Source organism: Piliocolobus tephrosceles, chromosome 2 (assembly GCF_002776525.5).
Source record: "Piliocolobus tephrosceles isolate RC106 chromosome 2, ASM277652v3, whole genome shotgun sequence".
Taxonomy (NCBI): Eukaryota; Metazoa; Chordata; class Mammalia; order Primates; family Cercopithecidae; genus Piliocolobus; species Piliocolobus tephrosceles.
The window spans coordinates 40,916,133-40,939,020 of NC_045435.1; the positions used below are offsets into that span (position 1 = coordinate 40,916,133).

General features: G+C 48.0%; 1 protein-coding gene across 2 annotated transcripts in view; it reads right to left on the reverse strand.

The window, feature by feature from the left end:
• The window catches only part of ITGB5 (integrin subunit beta 5), a 122,408-nt gene that overhangs the window by 19,522 nt on the left and 79,998 nt on the right, over positions 1–22,888 (reverse strand). For both annotated transcript variants that reach the window (XM_023215082.3, XM_023215076.3), the window contains one exon: positions 12,656–13,085. In XM_023215082.3, the coding sequence (XP_023070850.1) occupies positions 12,656–13,085 (430 nt within the window). The remainder of the gene's footprint in view (positions 1–12,655; positions 13,086–22,888) is intronic.

Consider the following 22,888-nt stretch of genomic DNA (forward strand, 5'->3'; position numbering starts at 1 on the left):
ACAGCAGGCAGGTGGCAGGGCTGGAATTTGACCCACATCTGTTTGACCAGAAGCCCATACTCCTAACCACTATGGGAAGAGAGCATTTCGAGGAGGGCATGGTCAACAGAGTCCACTACAGCCGAGAAGCCAAGTACGATGAGGGCTGAGAGCCCATAAGATTTATCAAGACAAGATCACCGGGGACCTGGGAAGACCTATCTTAGTGGAGTCACGGGACTGAATCCAAATTAGACTGGGGTAAGGACTGAGGAGGGGGCAGTGAAGGAAGGCAGCAAGTGTAGACAACTGTTTTAAGGATGTGGTTGTGGGCTGGGCGCGGTGGCTCACAGCTGTAATCCCAGCACTTTGGGAGGCCGAGGTGGGTGGATCACCTGAGGTCAGGAGTTTGAGACCAGCCTGACCAACATGGTGAAACCCCGTCTCTACTAAAAATACAAAAATTAGCTGGGTGTGGTGGCGCATGTCTGTAGTCCCAGCTACTCAGGAGGCTGAGGGCAGGAGAATTGCTTGAACCCAGGAGGCGGAGGAGGTTGCAGTGAGCTGAGATTGCGCCACTGCACTCTAGCCTGGGCGACAAGAGTGAAACTCAGTCTCAAAAAAAAAAAAGAAAAAAGAAAAAAGAAAAGACTGTGATCGTGAATACGGAGGAAAGAGCTCACCGTGAGCGTGGCGCAGGCTGATGGCAGGGTTTTTGTTGTCTGTCCTTTTATTTTCCTTTTTTTTTTTTTTTTTTTTTTAATATTTTAAGATTAAACAGGTCGGGCGTGGTGGCTCACGCCTGTAATCCCGGCACTCTGAGAGGCTGAGGTGGGTTGATCACTTGAGGTCAGGAGTTTGAGACAAATCTGGGCAACATGACAAAATCCTGTCTCTACTGAAAATACAAAAATTAGCCTGGCGTGGTGGTGGGCGCCTGTAATCCCAGCTACTCCAGAGGCTGAGACACATGATAATTGCTTGAACCCAGGAGGTGGAAGTTGCAATGGGCCAAGATTGCACCACAGCACTCCACCCTGGGCAACAGAGTGAGACTCCGTCTCAAAAAAAAAAAAAAAAAAGAGAGAGAGAGAGAGAGAGATTAAACAGACCTAAGCATGTTCAAAAGCTGACCAGATGACTTAGTTAAGAGATGTAGGTACAGAATCACTTAGCACACTGATGGACTTGTTTATTTGCTGGTCTGCCTCATCTCATTAGCCTACAAACCCACACACAATCAAAGCCTATGTTTTATGTTTCTGTGCCCCACGCCTAGCATGGTGTCAGGCGTCTAGAAGATGCTCAGAACATGCTGTCGGTTGGCTGTGGTTGACAACATCACCAGGACAAACCTCAAACCCTGGGGGGAAGACATCCAATGCTGGACATAAGAAAAGGAACAGAAGTATTACTGATACCTGAAGAACTTAAATGTGATCCTTGAGATATTTCAGATTCTTAACAAATGTCCAAGAAACCCAGAGACTTCAGAGTAACATGAGAAGAAGATGATTAAGAATTCTCTTTCCTCTGGCAGAACATGGTTGTGGTCACACTGAAATCGCAGCCTTGCATCTCCCACTGTTCTTGCACATTGTTTGGATTTCGCCAGCAAAAGGCTCTTTAGAGATACAAACAATGACGCATCCTTAGTCTCAGGGACAGCTGCTCCTCTGTCCATGGCATATTGTTAACAAACCAGCTCCGTCAGTCAGCTGATGGTCTTTCCCCACAGGCAGCGCCCTGACAAGCCCCTCACCCTTTGTCCTTCATCAGCTAGACCACATGGGGCATTCTGTATCTGAGTAGCAAAATACCACTGCTATAAAAAAAATAAGGTGATGTTGCTTTAAACCAAGGTTCTCCAAACCTCAACATTAACTTTCTGAGATGATGGAACTGGCTGGAAAGCTAAGACTCCACTGTAAAAAGCAACAGAACCGTCTCAAAGGCTATCTTTGCCTTTCTGGTCTTAGCCACCTGATTTCTCAATGCTGATGCCAGCTGGGTGCAGTGGCTCACACCTGTAATCCCAGCAGTTTGGGAGGCTGAGGTGGGAGGATCCCTTGAGTCAAGAGTTATAGACCAGCCTGGGCAACATAGTGAGACCCCATCTCTACAAAAAAATTAAAAATTACCCAGGCATGGTGGCACATGCCTGTAGTCCCAGCTACTTGGAAGGCTGAGGTGGGAAGATTGCTTGAGCCCAGGAGTTCAAGCCTGCAATGAGCTGTGATTCACATGCCAGTCTAGGAGAGAGAGTGAGATCCTATCTCAAACAACAACAACAACAACAAAAAACAAAATCAATGCTGATGCCCAGCTGCCATGTCACAGGGAGATTAAGGCAGTGGAGGGAAGATGGGAAAATCCTGTGTTCTTTAATGAACTCACCTTTCCAGTTTCAAAGAAGTCTAAAACCAGCTGAGTGAAATCAACCATAGTCCTCTTCTAGGACCCTGAGAATGCTGATTCAGAAAGAAAAACAGAAGGCTGTAGCCAAAAGAAACAGAGGTACTTCAGGTCAACACCTTGGGTTTGGCTTAACCTGCCCAATCAATCCGCCTGGCAGGCACTTCTGGGGAAATGCCAAGCACATCTGGAAAGTGTGAACTCGCCACCCTCTTGGTCACTGCAACAGGATGCGAGGGTTACTAGTTTCAAACTGGAAACTGTCATGGTGTTGTGGTTGGTTCACAGTTCCCATATTCCACCCCAGGCTGGCCACTGTTCAGAGACTAGCTGTATTCTCAAAGGACGGAGGTGGTTTGGAACGTCCCATGTGCAGGCCACACTGAAGCCTGGCTGCCGGGACCCCAGTCAAGCCATGAGACGGCAGGGAAGCAGCGGCTTGGCAGAAGAGCAGCCCCCTAGGGTTAGGGGAGGTAGACTTTTGTTTGTTTCTTGTTTGTTTGTTTGGGTCAAGACTTTTGGCCCAAAATTTCAGTGGGGAGTGTGGCCCACATGCCAGTCTTCTCAGCCTTAGCCTCCCACATGGGCAGGGTGAGTGACAGCACACCAATCTCCTGGCACAGTAATAACAACAAGTAAATGAGATCATTCATGTCAAGGGCGTTTTATAAATTAGAAGAAACTAACAAAAGTGCACTTGTAGGTTCAGCATCATCAATAACAATGGCCAGATACCCACTGAATACTAAGAGGAGCTCTGTGTCTTTCATCAAATTATAGCCACAAAACGATGAGCACCTCAGCCAGTTGCTTGGTCCACGTGTATCTTTCAGGCCTGGTTTGCTGTGTCTGACATATCCTTATGTAATGCAGAGAAACTCACTTAGGGAAACAGGGGCTAAATATTGCCTAAAATTTTGACAGAAATAAAGAACGCTTATAAGGTAGGACTTGGAAAATGTAGGCTAAGTGCCAGGGTGGTGGGAAGGGTCTTAAGCTAATCAAAAAAAGTAAATTTAGGTAGAAATGAGCTAATTGTTTACCTGCAAAAGGCAGTGCAAGGTTCTCCCTGTCTGACTCTATAATCAAACATCACAAGGAGCCCTAGTTCAGGTTCTGGGCCTCAATTTTCCCCAATGTAAACGGTGGAAGCAGGCAAAGCACTGTAGACACAACCATGTGTGACAGGCTCTGCTAGGAAAGGCATGAGATGAAAAAAAAAAAATCCTCCTAGTTAGGGCTTGCTCATGATGAGTGCAAAATACTAATAAATGAGCCTGTTTGTTTCCAAGGAAATGATCTCAGTATAGTGAAAAGGCCATTAAAATACATTCTCAGCTGGGTGCGGTGGCTCACATCTGTAATCCCAACACTTTGGAAGGCTGAGAAGGGAGGACTGTTTCAGCCCAGGAGTTAGAGGCTGCAGTGGGCTATTCAGTGTACCACTGCACTCCAGTCTAGTCAACAGGGCAAGACCCTCTTAAAAAAAAAAAAAAAAAAAAAAGATTATCCTGTGTTTTTATAGTTTTGCCTATTGCTAAAGGCCAACTTCACGACGTCAAATAACATACCCACCTGGGTTTCATATTTCTTTAGCTTAGGGACATCTGGACTCACCTGACAGACTTTGGGGGTGGTGGCTATGGGGTGGAGTGACAGCAGGTTCTCCTCCTCTGGGTCAGAGAGCAACAGTCAGAGCCCAGGAAGGTGCCCTGGAAAGAGGAAGGAAACCTTCGAGCAGATCAGACTCGGAGCAACTTCCAGACTCAAGGGAGCTTTTGGATCTGGGTGGAGCTCTTAGGTCAGTGTTCTGAGCATGACAGACACTCCCCAAAGATCAACATAGCTCCATCCAGACCTGCCCCACCTCACCAGAGGCACTGAGCAGCAGAAGCCAATAAATAACCAACTATGTTGAAGTATCTAAAACCAAGACCAAACTCAAAGTGTCAGCTCAATCCCTAAGAAATGGAACAAAAGGATCCTTAAGAATAATCATTTCAGCCACCAGAGGTCTCTCACAGTTTTAAATTTAAACATGGAAAAATTTCCAACATGTTATCCTATAATATCAAAAGGCTAATACCCACATCTCAAGCCTACATGACTAAGATCTTATCTTTGGCATTCTTACGTCTTCCTAGTATTTTCCTTTGCTTTTTAAATGTCATTACTTCCTTCACAATCAAAACCTCATGACCTTAAGCACCAGGACTGAAGTTCAAAGGCACACACAGAATCCTTGCCACAGGGTTCTGTTTGCAAACTTTTCTTCCTAAGTAGAGGGAGGTGGATAGTGAGAGGAGGCCCAATGCTTAGATTTTCAGAATCACAGGTGAATTGTTGCTTAAGATGTTTCTGGACACAGGATCTGAGCAGTAAGCAAAAGCAGTGAAAAAACTCCATTTACTGAGCTAAGCTCAGAGCACCAAGAAGGCAGGTTCTCAAAATGCTTCCCAACACTCTGTTTTTTGTCTTTCTAGATCTCAAAGAAGTCTGAATGGTAAAGGTAGAAGCATAAGATGATTCATGTTCCCATTCCTCATTTCCAGAAAGCTTCAAGAGAAGAGCGGAAAATTCCAGGGGCAATAAAAATTTAGAAATTAATTCAAGACTGAAACTCCAGCTGTATATCCCTGGCAGCCAGTACAACACTTGGCTTATGAAGAATGCTCAATGAACTTTTGTTGAATGAGATGAATGCGGCAACCTGCCTAACACAAAATGACCTTCAATGAGAGATTGTTGTTTCTATATTTGTAGCTGCATTGTCTCAGACCAGATACTTATTAAGCTCTGGTTTTTCCAAAGCTCTGGTTTCTCCAACCACAAGCTGCAAGAGGCTGGCCGACTCCAGAGATGAGCAGCCCAGATGGCTCATGTGACTAGTTTAAAAGATGCATTATTTCATTATAGGATCACAAGCCCTACATTTTGGTACCTTTTTGCCTTTCAACTGAACTTGAGTAGTGGCTAGAAACAGATGGAATTCTTTTTTCTTTTTTTTTGAGATAGGATCTCACTCTGTTGCCCAAGCTGGAGTGCGGTGGCATGATCTCTGCTCACTATACCCTCCTCCACCTGCTGGGCTCCAGCGATCCTCCTACCTCAGCCTCCCAAGTAGCTGAGACCACAGGTACAGGGCTGGATAATTTTTTGTAGAGACAGGGTCTTGCTATGTTACCCAGGCTGGTCTTGAATTCCTGAGCTCAAGCAATCCACCCACCACCTTGGCCTCCCAAAGTGCTAGGGTTACAGGTGTGAGCCACTGCATCCAGCCCCCAGGGAGAAAAATGTACTCAGTGCCCCTGGTGGTAGGGCCCCTGCAAGGAGCTTTATAGACACTGTCCTGTTGGTTCCTCACAACTCCCTTCTGGGGTAGGTTTTTCCTCCTTATTTGATAAATAAAAAAATCTAGGTTTGCCGCATTGCCGCATTCCCGCATTCCAAAGCCATTTCCTTTCCATTATATAAGGAGGCCTCCAAAGGCTTTTGAAGTATTCCTGGGCAGGGGACAAGGAGAAACATCTCTGTGCTGGTTACTGACATGGTTTCTGGCAGCTCTGCCTATGTTATCATTGCCTAAGGAACATGCATTTTCCTTAGCCACCCTGTATGTAGTATCCTCCAGAACTATTACTACCACTCACAGGTGTCTCATGCCTTATGATGACAGTTATTGAAGAATCCTGTAACAAATTCTGTTCTCAGAGCCACCTGTTCCAAAATGGAACCGGACTCTCCTGGCCCTTACGGTCATGTACATATTTAGGATTTTTATGATATTAGGTGAGAGAAATTGCTATATTGGTTTCTGAAGCTCTGCCTGGGGGCTTCCTTTGGGAGAGAGGGGTCCTTTCTCTGGAAGATACATTTTGCATCCTTGTATTTGCTAGAAGCATCTGGATAAACATCAAACTGAGCAGAGATTAATGTATGTGGAAAAACCTGAGGAACTTCTAGGTGCTCCTACCAGGGGCACACAGTGGTGGTGATCCTGCCAAGAGGTCCCTTTCCTGGAGATTAAATATGTCCAGTCTAGGTTCATTCAAAAGGTACTTTTAGCTCAGGCCTGTAATTCCAGCACTTTGGGATGCTGAGGTGGGAGGATCCCTTGAGCCCAGGAGTTTGAGACCAGCCTGGGCAACATAGGGAGACTCTGTCTCTACTGTAAAACAAATAAACAAACAAAAGGTACTTTTGGAGACCTCTGTCTTAGAGGTAACCTTCAAGACAGTCCTGTAACAAGCCATTTGTGAAATATGCCAATTGCAATGACAGAGATATAGCAGTAACCTGAGCCCCCAGGACAGCTGCCAGGCTACTGATTCTGAGTGTGCAAATTATATTACTAAAGAAAACAATATACATATGGGGAGAAACACTTTTAAAACTGTATCTAGATAACTGTTGCCATGGCAGGTGTTTTGTCTGGCAAGAGTCAAGAAGCCTAGGATGTGGCCTTAATCTCAGGAGTGGCTTTAACTAGACAGGGTTAACAGAACTGTCTTTAACTAGATAGGGTTAACAGAACTTTGCTAAATCGGCCGGGAACTGTTAGCCCAGACCCAGAACCCATGCTTGGATGCTGGTCCCGACCTACTAGGAATGATGCTACTAGTACCATGCTGCTGCTGCTTCTTTTTTTTTACATTTGGGAGCGAACAGAGGATGCCCCTTGATTTCTAGTTGCCTGCCACATAATAATAAAAGATTCTTGCTCAAACTTTGGGTAAAATAAAGGTGAGATGTATACATGAGACCTTACTCAGAGGTGCTTTTGAGATCTTAAAGCCACAAGACCAAAAGGGCTCTGTTCAAAATTCTACACCTTATTTGATTTAAATTTCCTCATTATGTGGAACCGAAGAAGGAGGCTGACCATTGGCTAATGATTCAGTGTACTCCAGTGCCGTCATTTTAAGCGCAGAGAAGGCTGAAAGCATCTGGGTTAAAACTGACCTGGGCAGTGTACCACGAGGGAGTAGCTCAAATCCCAGAAAACACACTGTTCGGACACAGAAACCAACAAAGAAACTGAAAGTTTGAGCAAGAATCTTTTATTACACGAAAAACAACTGAACAGAACATGTCCTGCTTCTCATATTCTATGGGTCAATACTTTACGAGACTCAAAAGAAAACAAATCCTCATCATGGTCCCAGGAAGCTCCCCTCAAACACACAGAAACAGTTTGTGGACAGAACCATTCTCTAAGTCAAGCTGCCTCCAGAAACCGAGACATAAGAGCCCCAAGCTCACACACATTCCCATGACAATGTGTCACAAAAGTAATAACAGAGTTGTTCAATTGCTTCCAGACCTTAGTCGGATTTGTTCACTGCTCATTTTGATGACAGATAAAATATTGCAAACCTGGAATCTCTTGCACTTTCCCCCCAGACCTGTCTTGGTAGGGGCAAGGTCTGTAAGCCTCCTATTGATAAGAGAGTCCAGTGAAGTGGAAGGAATTTCTCTGGGGTGACCCTACCTACTCTGGTCCTGGCTCTGCCTCGGCCACTTCTTCAAGTGCACCCCTCAACCCCACTCTGAAGACAGACCACAACCACACGATTTCCTTCCAAGACAGGCTACAGGGAAGAGGGGGTGTAAAACTGTGAGAGAATGCTGAAGTCAGCTGCTTGGGAGTCTCTGAGTCAGCACCTTCAAGAGCAGAGTGGTGGCTGGGAAACAGGCTTCTCCGCCACAACAACTCCAGATGCAGCCGTGACCCAAGAGCTCAAAACCAACGCATGCAGTTCTGGAGTGTGAGCCTCATGCTGACCACAGGTGCCAAGGACCCAGGGACTGGAATTCCTTACCCATCCATTCACAGCCCCTCCTGAGCTGTAAGGTTTGAGAGACAAGGGCTGGTGCTATAACACTGTGCAAGAAGCCGCTGCATGCACATATGTTATCAAGTCGTGCCTGGAGCTGAACTCAGTTTAAGTCCTTCCCAAATTGTCAAACAACAATGACCTCACTCCAGAAACTATTTTCTCCGGAAAGACTTGGATAGCGTCACGTTTCAACTAGTTGCTGCTTTTAAAGTGAAGAAGTGAAGGAGGCTAGTTGGGGTTGCAATGGAAAGACACTTAAAATGTTCTCATCAACGATTTACTAAAGTAATTTAAATTCAAGTGCTCCTTAGGATATAATATTATAGGAAAAAAAGCATGATACAAAATTGTATGCGGCCGTAAACACACATACACTAACTTAGAAGAAAGTTTAGAAGGAAATAAACTAATCTCTTAAAATAAGAGTGATGAAATTATGGATGATTTTTAAATTTCTTACTACTGCTCAGAATATTCTTGACCTAAGGCTAATCCCCCAACTCTCTGGCAAGGTCTTGACTGAGCACACAGCCTCAGAAGTGATGCACACGAAACAGCCTGGGTGAAAAGAGGTCTGGTTTCCCAGATGGTCCAAATTACTCCTGGTCACCAAGAAGATGGACAGCACCAAGTGGCCACACATCCATCTACTTCTCTGTATTTTTCAAGTTTTCTTTAATGATTGTCTATGGCTTTCCCCGTGGGGAAGAAAAAAAGACATTCCATTCTGCAACCTCAGGGAAGTTAGTGACTTGAGGCATCGTTGATCTGGGAGCCTCAAGGGCTTGGCAAACCTCCGGTTTCTCTACCCCATGATGTGAGCATTTCCCAATCCCACAGGATTGTATGGGGTGAAGGGAAGAGAAAGAGATAGAGCACCAAGGGTTTTGGGATATGAAGTCTGGCAGAATTCTGTAATGCAGGATTAACTCAGGACTGTGGGTTCTGATGATTGAGTGAAAATAGCTGCATGTTCACTCAGCTGTGGAATATTCCTGTTTCCAAAATGACCAGTTTTCCCCCACTGAGGGCCTCTCATACCTCATCTCCCACTTGCCCTGTCTCCCAGGCTGTGTACTCAGAGAAATGCCCAGTCTCAGTGAGACGGAGGAGGCATCTAACATCCACTGGGTCCTGTTCCCTACTGAGCACCAGGCCAGGGCCTTCATCTCTGTCTTCTCCTTCAATTCTCAAAATAATGCAGAAACAAGTGGTGTTGGCCCATCTTAGCAGACAGGAAAAGCCAAAGTCCAAGACAACCAAGGCCACAGCCTGATGAACTGTGGAGACGAAACGTGCACACAGCATCTGACTCAGACGCCCTTGCTCTCAGGCTGCATGGACACATGCAGGCTTCTAGGGTGAAGACATTCCAGAGGGTTATTTCAGGCTCCTGAAGGGGAAGGAGGGACGACTTCTGTCATGTTTGCTAATATTTCTTTAAAAGAAAAGCTGCTAAAAAGCCTGCCAGGCTGCTTAGAACTTTTACTGTGGCTACTAAGAGGAATGGAAACTCCATTCCACCACCCTGGAATTTTTTAGGCAAAGCCTGGGGACTGTCTGGGAGAAGGCGGGCCCTCCTGCACACCGGGCAGCAGGTGTGGCCCCCCAGAGTGGTGTGGCACTGACTCACAGAGGAGCCAGCATTGGGTGTGTCTTCCTTTTGTGCCAGGCAATGTGCTGGGTGCTTCACGCACATCTCTTATTCCTCATAACAACTCTGTGCCCAGGTCACACCAGCAGATACGGTATGATGGGACTTAGGCCCAGGCCTCCCGCTATTGAGCCCACACTTTTTCTACTAACCAGATAGAACCATCCAGCTAACACCAACCTATCATCACTCTGCTGGGGAAAGCGTTGATCCCTGTTGCATGCTTGGCATGTCGAATCCTGAGTTTTCCACCTACTTTACTCTGCGATGACATTACTAAGTCCTGCACTTTCCAGGGCAACTCAAGTTTTAGACATGCTGGTCCCATGACACCCATGGGTGTACTCACGCTTGTCTCATGGCAAAGTCTGCTCCAGGAAGCTTCCCTTGCTAATCTACGTCTATGCAACCCTGCATGAAGGTACAATTCTTCCTCCCATAGGACGCAGTATCTGCACATTCCTGGTTTGCTTCAGATACACCTTGTGCTTTCTTTGCCAGCTGAACCCTTAGTTCCTTTCAAATCCATCCATCCCAATTGGAAGACCATTCTTAAGGAGGGAGCCCTCGAAACCACAGAATAAATGATGTGTAGAAGAAACCACAGCCCTGCCTAAAACTGTTTTACTTACTACCTTTACAGGTCACATGGTGTTAGATAAAATTTGAGATACAATTTTGAAGGATTTAATCAGAATGCAATACCAGAGTGGGAACTGCCAACTTGTCATTTAACTGGAATCAATGTAAAGTCCTGTGTTTAGATTCAGAAAATTAAGAGCTCCAACACAACACACTAAAAAGGTACCTCTCCTTCTGAACCACAGTTCTAAAAAATAAAATAAATAAAAAGCCTCAAACTTTTGGTAGTGAAGTTAAAAACCAGCTTGAGTGTATTGTGACCGTTTAACAGAAAGAAAAGGTGGCCCGGGCACAGTGGCTCATGCCTGTAATCCCAGCACATTGGGAGGCCGAGGCCAGTGGATCACCTGAGGTCAGGACTTCAAGACCAGCCTGGCCAACATGGTGAAACCCCATCTCTACCAAAAAAATAGGAAAAAATAGCTGGGGTGGTGGTGGGTGCTTGTAATCCCAGCTACTCAGGAGGCTGAGATAGGAGAATTGCTTGAACCCAGGAGGCACAGGTTGTAGTGTGCTGAGATCGCGCCACTGCACTCTAGCCTGGGCGACAAAGCGAGACTTCATCTCCAAACAAAGGAAAAGGGAGGGAGGGAAGGAAGGAAGGAAGGAAGGAAGGAGAAAAGGAAAAGGAAAAGGAAAGGCGAATGTATTGTCAGGGTACATCCACGGAAGTGGAATGTCCAAATCACAAGAAATGAATGCTCCACTGAACCCTGGACCAAGCCCTCATTATCCAGCATGACAAGTAACGCGCTTGATTCTGTGGAGCATGCTTCACAAATGATAGCACCCTCAGACAAGGAAGAGACTTGGGGTGTCTAGCCTACATCAGAAGAGAGAACAGAGAACCATAAAGAAGCTTTTAGATGTTTGACAGCTTGTGACGTGAAAGAGGGACTCTAGAATGTTAACCATTGGGTGGAAGCTATTGAGAAACAAGTTTCTCTTCAATATAAAGAGGAATTCTGGACCGGGCACAGTGGCTCATGCCTGTAATCCCAGCACTTTTGGAGGCTGAGGTGGGTGGATCACTTGAGGTCAGGAGTTCAAGACCAGCCTGGCCAACATGGTGAAACCCCGTCTCTACTAAAAATACAAAAATTAGCCGGGTGTGGTGGCGGGCGCCTGTAATCCCAGCTACTCGGGAGGCAGAGGTTGCAGTGAGTCAAGATCGTGCCACTGCACTCCAGCCCAGGCAACAGAGTGAGACTCCCCTTTTTTTTTTTTTAAAAAAAAAGAGGATTTCTGACAGGAAAAAATAAGAGCCCCCAGAGATGTCCACATCCTAATCCCTGGACCCTGTGACTGTGTGGCCTTACATGGTGAAAGGGACAGTGCAGGTGTGAGTAAGCTGAGGACCTGGGGATAGGGAGACTTTCCAGGGTTCGACTGAGGGTCCCTTGTAAGCACAAGGGTCCATAGGAGGGGGAGAAGGATGTGACAACAGAAGCAGAGGTCAAAGTCAGAGAGATTTGAGGATGTTACTCTGCTGGTTTTAAAAATGGAAGAAGGAGCTGCGAGTCAAAGAATACAGGTGGCCTCTAGGAACTGGAAAAGGCCGGGACACAGACTCTCCCCCGGAGCTTCTAAGAGGTGTGCAGCCCTGCTGGCACCTTGATTCTAGCCAAATAAGATCCATTTCAGACTTCTGGCCTCCAGAACTGTAATGGATTAAATGTGTATCATTTTAAGCCAGCAGGTTTGTGGTGAGCTGTGAGAGCAGCAATAAGATATAAATCCATTGGCTAAGGGGCAGATGGCCACTACCAGCTCCGGTGAGCTCCCCATCCGAGGAGGCAATGAAGAAGAGGCTGACCATCTCTACCTATCAGGAATGCTGTGCAGGCCAGTCCTGCATGAATTGGGAAGTAAGGTGGATGACCCACAGGCAGGCCCCTCGAACTCTGAGAGTCCACAATTTATGGCAATGCCTTCTGCTTTTGTATTCTGTACACTGGTCCCCACCTCCTGCCTGCGGGCAGCAAGGCTTGCCCACTGTCTTCTCCAAGGAGAGCCATGGTAGTGACACTTTCTACCACCACCGAGTAAAAGGCAGGCTTTGGGAGGGTGTCCTAACAGCATCTGGGCCTGGCTCAGAGCTAAAGCGCTTGCTGGGGACACTTACCTGAGCAGAGGACTCCCTTGTTCCTGGCGCAGGAGAAGTTGTCGCACTCACAGAAAGGCCCGTAGATCTTCCCGAACTCACTCTCGAAGCAGGAGCACTGGTTGCAGCTGCACTCCCCGCGCCCGCTGCACAGTGGCTTGCCCTCTGCCTCCCGGCACAGGTTCTGGTACACGCTGTGGTTCTCCCCATCCTGGCACTCACACCTGGTGCCCAGGTAGCCGGGGCTGCACTCACACAGGCCGCAGACATAGGTCCCGCTCCCGCTGCACCTGGCGCTGTTGGGTTCCAGCCCCACGCTGCAGCCGCACGTGCAGTTGTAGGTGACCCCCACCTCCAGGCTGTCCCGGAATCCCACTGGCCGCAGGGCAAAGACGTGCTCTGTGTGTCTGCTGGGGCAGCTTCGGGCCTCCACTGACACCTCAAAAGATGCCTGGGCAGAAGGAAGAGAAGGGACGTCATGGCTGTGGCAAGTCAGGGTCTCCCATTCACTCAGGGGCAGGGCCCTTGATGAAGAGCAGCTGAGAACTCCAGCCCTCTCCATGCACACAAGTAGAACCACCGAGGTGGCCTGAGTAGGAAGAGACCTCAGAACCAGCAAGCTCCGACAACTCCTGGAGAAGAGAATGCGCAGGTGGGCTCACATTTGACAGATGATATTTTTAACATTCATTATCTCTTTGCATCCTCATGACCCCGAGGAAATGAACCTCTGCAGAAAGGTACAGGGCTTCCTCGAGTTCACACAGTTCTTGTTCTCCCTTTCTTTTCTCTTTTATCGTATCCTCTTCCCAGCCCCACTGCAGATGCCTCTTCTCTGCTCATTTAAAAAGTCATTCAGTGGACAAATATTTCCTGGGCACTGCCTCTGTGCCAGGCACGATGCTAGATGCAGGAGCATGGTGGCACTCTCACAGGGTGCTGGGTGAAGGGGACCCACCTGGCCCACTGTAGAGAGGGCTCTGTGCCTGCTGGCAAAGGGCTCAGCGGACTCCAGAGCTTGTTCTTCAGACACCCCCGAGCCCCAATTCCTCCTCTGTGAGTGCCTCCTCTGTGATGTCATAGCTGCATCTTTCACAACCTCCCATGCCGTGAGGTCCTAAAGACGAGTCGCCACTGATGAAATGCACTGTGCACATGGACAGACCTTTTCTTTTTAAACAGAATATGTAAGGAAATGTTTCTCATTCAGGAGCTTCTCACAGCTTGCCTTGGAAACAGGCTCAAGGTGGGCCTGGTTGGGTGGCAGATGGTGCGGGAGGGATGCCTGTCAGCTGCCCACAGGGCTGGGATGGAGGGAAAGCAAGGATGAGGCTTGGTCTGATTCAGGAACTAGAGCCTGACTCCCCCACCCTCTCCTCCTCACCCCCCTGAGGAGAGTCATGTGAGGTTTGAATCACCCAGCAGGTCCCTCGGAGCAAGGCACTGTGGATTCTATGAAGACACACAGACAGGTGGCCTGTGCACCCTGATGAAATGTGTTGTGAAGTTTTACTCAGGGGCGGGTTCTCCCTTACTCCCTAAACAGACAGAGGCCTGGCCCATCCCACAAACGGACTCACTGGATCTGGGTCCAAATGTCTTTATTTTTCAAAAGGCTCCTCAGATCATTCTGAAGCTCAGAATAGGTTAGAAACCACTTTCAGCTATTACTATTCTTTTTTTTTTTTTTTTTGAGACGGAGTCTCGCTCTGTCGCCCAGGCTGGAGTGCAGTGGCTGGATCTCAGCTCACTGCAAGCTCCGCCTCCCGGGTTCCTGCCATTCTCCTGCCTCAGCCTCCCGAGTAGCTGGGACTACAGGTGCCCGCCACCTCGCCCGGCTAGATTTTTGTATTTTTTAGTAGAGATGGGGTTTCACCGTGTTAGCCAGGATGGTCTCGATCTCCTGACCTCGTGATCTGCCCGTCTCGGCCTCCCAAAGTGCTGGGATTACAGGCTTGAGCCACCGCGCCTGGCCAGCTATTGCTATTCTTAATTCTATTATTTGGGTTGGAATAAAGCTTTATTTTTTTTTTTTTTTTTTTTTTTTTTTTTTTGGGGGTGGAGTCTTGCTCTATTGCCAGGCTGGAGTGCAATGGCATGCTCTCAGCTCACTGCAATCTCTACCTCCTGGGTTCAAGTAATTCTCCTGCCTCAGCCTCCCGAGTAGCTGGGATTACGGGTGCGTGCCACCACACCCAGCTAATTTTTGTATTTTTAGTAGAGATGGGGTTTCACCATGTTGGCCGGGATCTCCTGACCTCGTGATCCGCCCACCTCGGCCTCCCAAAGCACTGGGGTTACAGGCATGAGCCACTGCACCCAGTCATTATAGCTAATTTTTAAAATGTCATCATTCACCTGATTTACTGGACAATCTTCAGGTAACAATGTTTTTGTTGTTGTTGTTGTTTTGACACAGAGTCTCTGTCACCCAGGCTGGAGTGCCGTGGCACCATCTCGGCTCACTGCAGCTTCTGCCTCCCAGGTGCAAGCGATTCTCCCACCTCAGCCTCCTGAATAGCTGGGATTACAGGTGCCTGCCACCATGCCTGGCTAATTTTTGTATCTTTGGTAGAGACATGGTTTCACTGTGTTGGCCAGGCAGGTCAGCTCGAACTGCAGACCTCAAGTGATCCACCCGCGTCAGCTTCCCAAAGTGTTGAGATCACAGGCGTGAGCCACTGTGCCCGGCCCACGATGTTCGTTTTTTGAGAACATTATAAATACCTGTTTCTAAACATATAGATCCCTATTACTTTGAGATTTTTACTGGTTCTAAAAGGCCTCCCTTCAGATGCTGTGACATCTAAGGACACGGGGAGAGGGTAGAAGGTATGGGACTGAGCAGGAGGATAGATCCTGCTCTCTAAGTCCTGCAGAAAGTCCTGCATGGCAGCAAACTGCTGCTTCAAAGGCTTGACGACAGACACCCAGGACTCATCATTAGCCAAGAGGTTCAACAGGAGAGGCTTTTGGATAGGTGAGCTGAGGATAGCTAGGAGTGCAGGATCAGAAGACAATCGGGGGACCAGGCCAGCTGCACAGCTTGGGCTAGCTCCACCTCACCTTCCATCTCTGTGGGGTAGGAAGAGTAGGAGGAGGCAAAGGGGAAAGGTTGACAGAAACAACTCCGAGGCTAAGTTCCAAGGTCTCGAGGTACAGGGAGTCTCTCAAGGTAAGTAAAGATTTGATCCACTTGGACAATGAAATTGGTTAAAGGATAACACAAATAGGATGGGCGTACTGGCTCACGCCTGTAATTCCAGCCCTTTGGGAGGTCGAGGTGGGCAGACTGGGAGGATCACTTGAGGCCAGGAGTTTGAGACCAGCCTGGACAACATGGAAAAACCTCATCTCTACCAAAAGTATGAAAAATTAGCCGGGTGTTTTGGCACATGCCGGTGGTTCCAGCTACTCAGAAGGCTGAGGTGGGAGGACTGCTTGAGCCCGGGAAGGGGGAGGTTGCAGTGAGCCACGATCATGTCACTGCACTTCAGCTTGGACGACAGAGTGAGATCTTGTCTCAAAAAGAAAAATACAAAACAAAACCAAACCACTAATGGTTATTAGTTGCCAAGTACCTACTATGTACCAGGCACTGTGCTGGACTTTTCCACAAGCATCTCTTTTAAATGCCCTAGAAGGAAGTGTCCTCATTTTACCAGAGAGAAAACAGGATTGGTGGATTTAATCATGGTCACACAGCTGATGAGGAGTGGGGCCAGGCCTAAAGCAGGGCCTGTGCTCTCCTTAGCGTATCACCTCCAAGAAGGGGGAATGAGGTCTACCTCATCGGGGTACAGAGGGAGAGCCAGCCTGGCTTACTAAAGGGACCCCTTGATGGTAATCCCCAAAGTGGTGACCAGAGGTATCTCTACATCTTTCTGCCATGGGCTGGGAATGATTTGAGCCTGCAGATGAGATGGGAGTGGGGACTATACCTGCTCGAAGCCACCCATGGGGCCATCAAGAATGCAGAGGTGAATGGAGCTTTTGAGGAGCAGATGCCATCCCTCCCTTCTGAGGCCCAGAGAAACTTGCTTGCATCTCCTATTACTACTTGCTGGAAGCTCCCACTACAGTGACATGCTTGAAGCTACCTGTAGCTTGCTTCAAGTTACAGCTGAAACCCTGTACTCCTAGGGCTACAACTTGCTGGACTTGTTCAATGAAAAGCCTGTGCCCCACAGAGGCATCTGCAGGTCAGAAACTGAATACACTACAGAGGAACGACCTGGACCAAGGGCCAAAGGCATTTAGTTATTGAAAGACTGTGGGGAGTGCACAGCTGTGAGTATAACCTTCTCCCATGGAAACTTGCCTGCCTTGGAGTTAAAGCAATGAAAGTGAGAGTTAAGTCTCCAGAATCTTGCTGATGTGTCCGGGAGAAAGTGGGAGGTTAGGGCACCCCTAAAGTGCTGGTGCCCAATCACCAGCCTGTAGAAACACTCAGGCACTGTCTGCCCAGCTGGGCAAACAAGGAGGGCCCAGCTTTCAAGCAGGTCCTGAGGCCTTCCCCAGCCAAGGCTTCGGTCCAAGTGAGGTGCTATCTGTCTGGCCCTGTGCAGCCTGGAGTGCAGCCAGATGCCTGATAACCAGAGAATGTTCTGTCTGTTTCAGCCACTGGGTCTCAGCTCCTGCTGGGCACAGGAAGTGCTATAAAAAGCACTTCAGGTCCAGCAAGGAAATCTGTTCGCTTACCCCTCCTTTCAGAGGGTCCATTTTCCCTACTGGATTTGGAAAGAATCCAGAGAGGCTGGAAGGCAGCTGGAATGAGGCCTCTTCGAGTCCCTTCCCTGATTCCTGAGAACTTCAACTGATACTGAAGGCTCCCCAGTTCCTGGAGACTTTCCATTCATTCGCTCCAAGATTCCAGAGGAAGGTCACAGACACGGCAGCCCTCCCGCCCAGTCTTGTTATTAGAACTTCATTGGGATTCTCCTAGTTCCCCTGTGGGGCTGCTGGCCCGATGTACCTTTTCAAAAGGGCTGCCCAGCCCCCACCCAAACCCACCAGATCCAGGGCTATCCAGTGCAGATGCCAAATCCACTCAGATCTCAACAAAAAAGGAGCTGGGATGGGCACAGGCTACAGGGCCCCAAGGAGTGGACAGGAGCAGGGAGGGGGTGCTGTGAGAAGTCCACAACAGGGTTCACTGGCTGCTTTGTGCTGGGCGTCCATGCTAGCCTCACAGCCAGCCACTTGCATACTGATTTGTTGAAGCCAGTTCCTAAGTAAACTGACTTCTGATGGTTGGTGTAGGATAAAGGGAGGAAAATTAGGGAAACAATTGAAAACTGGGAAAGAGAATCTCATTGGATTTAGGGCTTTCAAGGTTTGATTTAAGCCTACTCCTCTTTGAGGACATCCCTGCCCCTCAGCCCCTCAGGGGCTGGGATGTCTGCTTCTTGCTAGACATCTATCTTGACCCAGAGCACACAGGGTTGTCACAGAACCACAGCCTGCACCTCCTCCACCTCTGCAGGAAGCTGTGATAATGAGCAGACGAGGTCCATCTGGCTGCCCCTCACACGGGCTGTGTCCTTGTCCACAGGCCAGACCCTGAGATCCCTGATGACAGCTGAACCCTGCCTGCTTTTCCTAATCCTTCTTCTCCAGGGGCGTCCCCAGACCCTCCAGCTATGCTCGGTATTCTTGTCTACCCCCACCACCATTCCCTGACTTACCCGTAGCCCTCTCAACTCCTGCCACCAAAGAATGGAACCCACTTACCAAACAATGGCCAGACCCCTTAGGTTGGCGGGTATATTTCACCACTGTGGCCCAAGCCAGCCACTCTCCCCTCCCTCCTCAGCCCACTCCTCTTGCCTCCATGGCCATCACCATCAGCTGCTTTCCCCCACTGGCCAAAGGACGATGCTCTTCACACCCTAGCAGACATATCTTGCCAATATGCACATGGCAGGCCCACTAATGGGACTAGCCCACCCCCCCTTTCTCTGGGAAACTCCTACTGGTGCTCTGAGCCTCAGCTCCAACAGCTCCCTCTGCAGTGCTGGGCCCTTCTTCCTTGGGTTCCTGCAGTGCCACACCTGGCTTTCCCACAGCACTTGTCACCCTCTACGGGGCTGACTCCTCTGCACATTATTTCCTCCACTAGATCCCTGATCTGTGGCCTCATCTGTCCATCCTGAGTGAGCATGGGATTTGGTACATAAACACTTACTGAGTACGAGTGGATGTCAGCACAGTCACTGGCAAGTTCTGAAATGTATGGCTTTGGGACACACGTCCAGAGGGACATACACACTCAGTAGCACCCCCGCTTGCCAAAGCCCAACTGTCAATGCTTTGGAGACAGCTCAGCCTGAGAGAAGGGATGGAAAGTTTGCCTTCTTGGGCCAGGGTTAAGAAAACCAGACTGGTCCCAGCTGTAAGTGCACCCCTTCTGTCTTGGGGATCAGAGGAATTGACAGACCCCTCTCCTTCATCGCAAAGGGAAAGCCCCTCAACTCCCCGTGCCAGGGCCGGCTTCCTGGCATATATGTGCCTGTGCAGTCACAAGGGCCCCCATTCAGAAGGGCCCATGCTTGCTTTAATGCTCTGTGGTTGCTGTGCTGGAATTCTTAATGATTTTTGAACAGGGACCCCATATTTTCATCTTGCACTGGGACCTACAAATGATGGAGCCAGTTCTGCCCCTGATGGCCTTCAGCTGTCCTCAAGAGAGCTGCCTCTCCTGGCCTGCATGGCCTGGTGTGGCCCTTGTGAACAGAATCACGTCTGGCTCTGAAGAGCAGAGTGGCCACTGCCCTGTGCCAGCCTGTCTTCGTCCACAGAAAACAAAAACCCCACAGCCCTCGCAGTGGAGCTGAGGCCATGTGACCGTGGCCCTTGGACAGCAAGACAACAACACTGGGACAGTGAGGAGAAACAAAGGGCCAGCTCGGGTCAGTCGCCTAGGACCCCTCTGGTTCCCACAGGGCTGCGGCCCATCCAATTCCACAGGAAGAGCTGTCAAAGGTGCCGGCCTGAGGAGAAGTTCCCCTCTTCTTTAGTGTCATTTCGAATGCTCTAAAAACCACTTCAATACATCTGAGATTTTCAGAGCATTTGAAAAATCATGTAAAATCTTTTTCAAGTTCTGGACAATTTCCCCATTTTTCTGAGATATCCCAGTAAAAATCAAAATCTGTACACTAGAGTGTCCATCTGTAAGTGACCATGACACCACTGTATGCTTCCTAGAAGCTGTTACTCCCAAAGTGTGTGAGGCACAGGGCAAACACATGCCCTGTGGCCTCAGAAGCAGCCCTCAGCTTGGCTCCGGATGCTTGAGGCTTCTGGCACGCTTCTCAGGCCCCACTTTGAGTCTTAGTTTTTCATACATAAAATGGGGAAGGAAGAGCTCCCTTAAAAAGCTGCTGTAAGAGGCAGACAGCAACAGTAATGCCCCCACCACAGTAAGGGGCACGTTGGACAGGGCACATTGGATGTCCCCATTCCATGCAAACAAATATAGTTTGCTCTGTAATGGGGAGGCAGTGATGAGCGAGATGACCTGGTGTGGAGGGGGAACGACCTTGGTTTGGCTTGTGAGTTCACTGCCTCTTAGCTGGGGGAGCTGGGGCAGGTCACGCTCATCCTCAAATCCCAGGCTGCCTGTCAGCAGTGCACGAGCGCTGGGCTCCCCACATGGTGCAGGGGGGCTCAGTCGGCGGCACTCTCCCGTGGAGGCTTCTGTTCCTCAGGATCATACTTTGTGCTGGTAGAGTCCTTTGAAATAGGTTTGGTAGAATAGAATTGTGGGCACCAAGAAGCCAGATAAAGGTGGTGAGGGAGCTGGCTTCAAAACAGAAAGCCCTGGCTTTGAATTTTCATGTCGACACTTACAGGCTATGTACCTATAGCTTCGTGCCTCAGTCTTCCCCATCTGTCAGCATGAATAACAATGCCTTCCTTCCAGAGAATTAGTGACCACAGACTGCTCATTGTCTAGATTGTTTCTGGTCCTTCCCAAGACTAACTATATTCCTGCTTTCCATGAGGAACCCCAATATATTTAGAATGACTTTCTCGTTTTCACTTTGGGCAGCATAAATTGGCTTCAGTTTTTTTGCATCTGAAAATAGTTCTGACTTTACAATCATACTATCAACAAACATTAGTTCCTTTGACCTTCCTAGCTTCTAAACAATTCATCATGATAGTTGCTTGTCACTTTTCTTTTTCAAAAAAAACTGGGCTGGGCACAGTGGCTCATGCCTATAGTCCTAGTACTTTGGGAGGTCGAGGCAGGAGGATCACTTGAGGCCAGGAGTTCAAAACGATTCTGGGCAACATAGCGAGATTCTGTTTCTACAAAAACAGCAACAACAACAACAAACCCACAAAGAAATTAGCTGGGCATGGTGGTGCAGGTCTGTGGTCTCAGCTACTTGGGAGGCTGAGGCAGGAGGATCACCTGAGCCTTGGAGTTGGAGGTTACAGTGCACTATGATCAAGCCACTGTACTGCAGCCTGGGAACCAGAGTAAGACTCTGTCTCTAAAGCTAAAAAAATAAAAATAAAAATAAAAATAAAGAACTGAATATAGAACTCCAAGTGTGAGGTTTCAAAATATCTCTATTAAATATAGCTTCGACTGGCATTACTTTTTATTTTTCTTTTTTCTTTTTTTTTTTTTTTTTTTTGAGAAGGAGTCTTGCTCTGACACCCAGGCTGGAGTATGGTGGTGTGATCTCGGCTCACTGCAACCTCTGCCTCCCAGGTTCAAGGGATTCTCTTGCCTCAGTCTCCCAAGTAGCTGGGAGTACAGCTGCACATCACCACGCCTGGCTAATTTTTGTATTTTTAGTAGAGATGGGGTTTCATCATGTTGGCCAGGCTGGTCTTGAACTCCTGACCTTGAGTGATCTACCTGCCTCAGCCTCCAAAAGTGCTGGGATTACAGGCATGAGCCACTGCGCCCACCCTGCTATTTATTTATCTTTTTAAAATTTATTTGAGATAGGGTCTCACTCTGTCACCAAGGCTGGAGTGCAGTGTCCCAGTCATGGCTCACTGCAGCCTCAACTTCCCATGCTCCAGCGATCCTCCCACCTCAGCTTTTCAAGTAGGTGGGACCACAGGTGCTCCCCACCATGCCCAGCTGATTTTTGTATTGTGGGGAGAGACTGGGTTTTGCCATGTTGCCCAGGCTGGTCTCAAACTCCTGAGCTCAAGCAATCAACAAGCCTTGGCCTCCCAAAATGCTGGGATTATAGGTGTGAGCCACTGTGCCCAGCCATTACTTTTTTTTTTAAGAGACGGGGTCTCACTCTATTATCTATGCTAGAATACAGTGGTGTGATCACAGCTCACTGCTGCCTTGAACTCCTAGGCTTAAGCCATCCTCCCGCCTCAGCCTCCTGAGTAGCTGGGACCACAGGTGTGCACTACCATGCCCGGCTAGTTTATTTTCTGTAGAGATGGGGGTCTCATTTTATTGTCCAGGCTGGTTTTAAACTCCTGGCTTCAAGTGATCCTCCCGCCTTGACCTCCCAAAGTATTGAGATTACAGGCATGAGTCACTGTGCCTGGCGGACTTTTTTTTTTTTTTAATCACTGTTTATTTGCATTGAGCCTTTGAGCCATTATAATCGGCCAGATGTTTTTCTTTTACTATCAAACTAAGTTTCCTATATCCTAGTAATATTCTGAACTAAAACGTAAGACATTAATCTTCATGATTTCAATCCATCTCAATTTTGAAAAATATTTTTAAATCTTGGTTTTCCTGCTTTATAACATAAGCTGTTTTCTCCAACTCTGTGGCCTTCCCACATTTGATAAGCAGGTCTCCTATGAGTTTAATCCAAGCCAATGATAAACACAACAGACAAAAGACATTGGAATCTCAGTCAAGTCCTCCCTCTGACTGCATTATCAACACTCTGAGACAGCATGTTCACCCAGCTACAAATCCGCATAACTGTGCTGTTGTCAACTCATATTATTAAATATTTGCCTTATTTCTAAGGATGTCATTAGAAATTGTCAAGAGCCTTCCTGAAACCTGGTGTATGCTAGATTAGATAGTCCATCCCTCTCCCTTCTCTTTTCCATCATACCTGTTTCTCCAAGTAAAGGGTTCCTTGTTTGGGTATATTTCCCACTTTATCCTTCAGTTTTCCTGACATGGTGCACTAAACATTCTACCCACAGATCTACAGAATTCACTTACATGTTGTTGGGGTTTTTTGGCTATTTCTGCCTCATTTCTTTTTTTTTTTTTTTTTTTTTTTTTTTTTT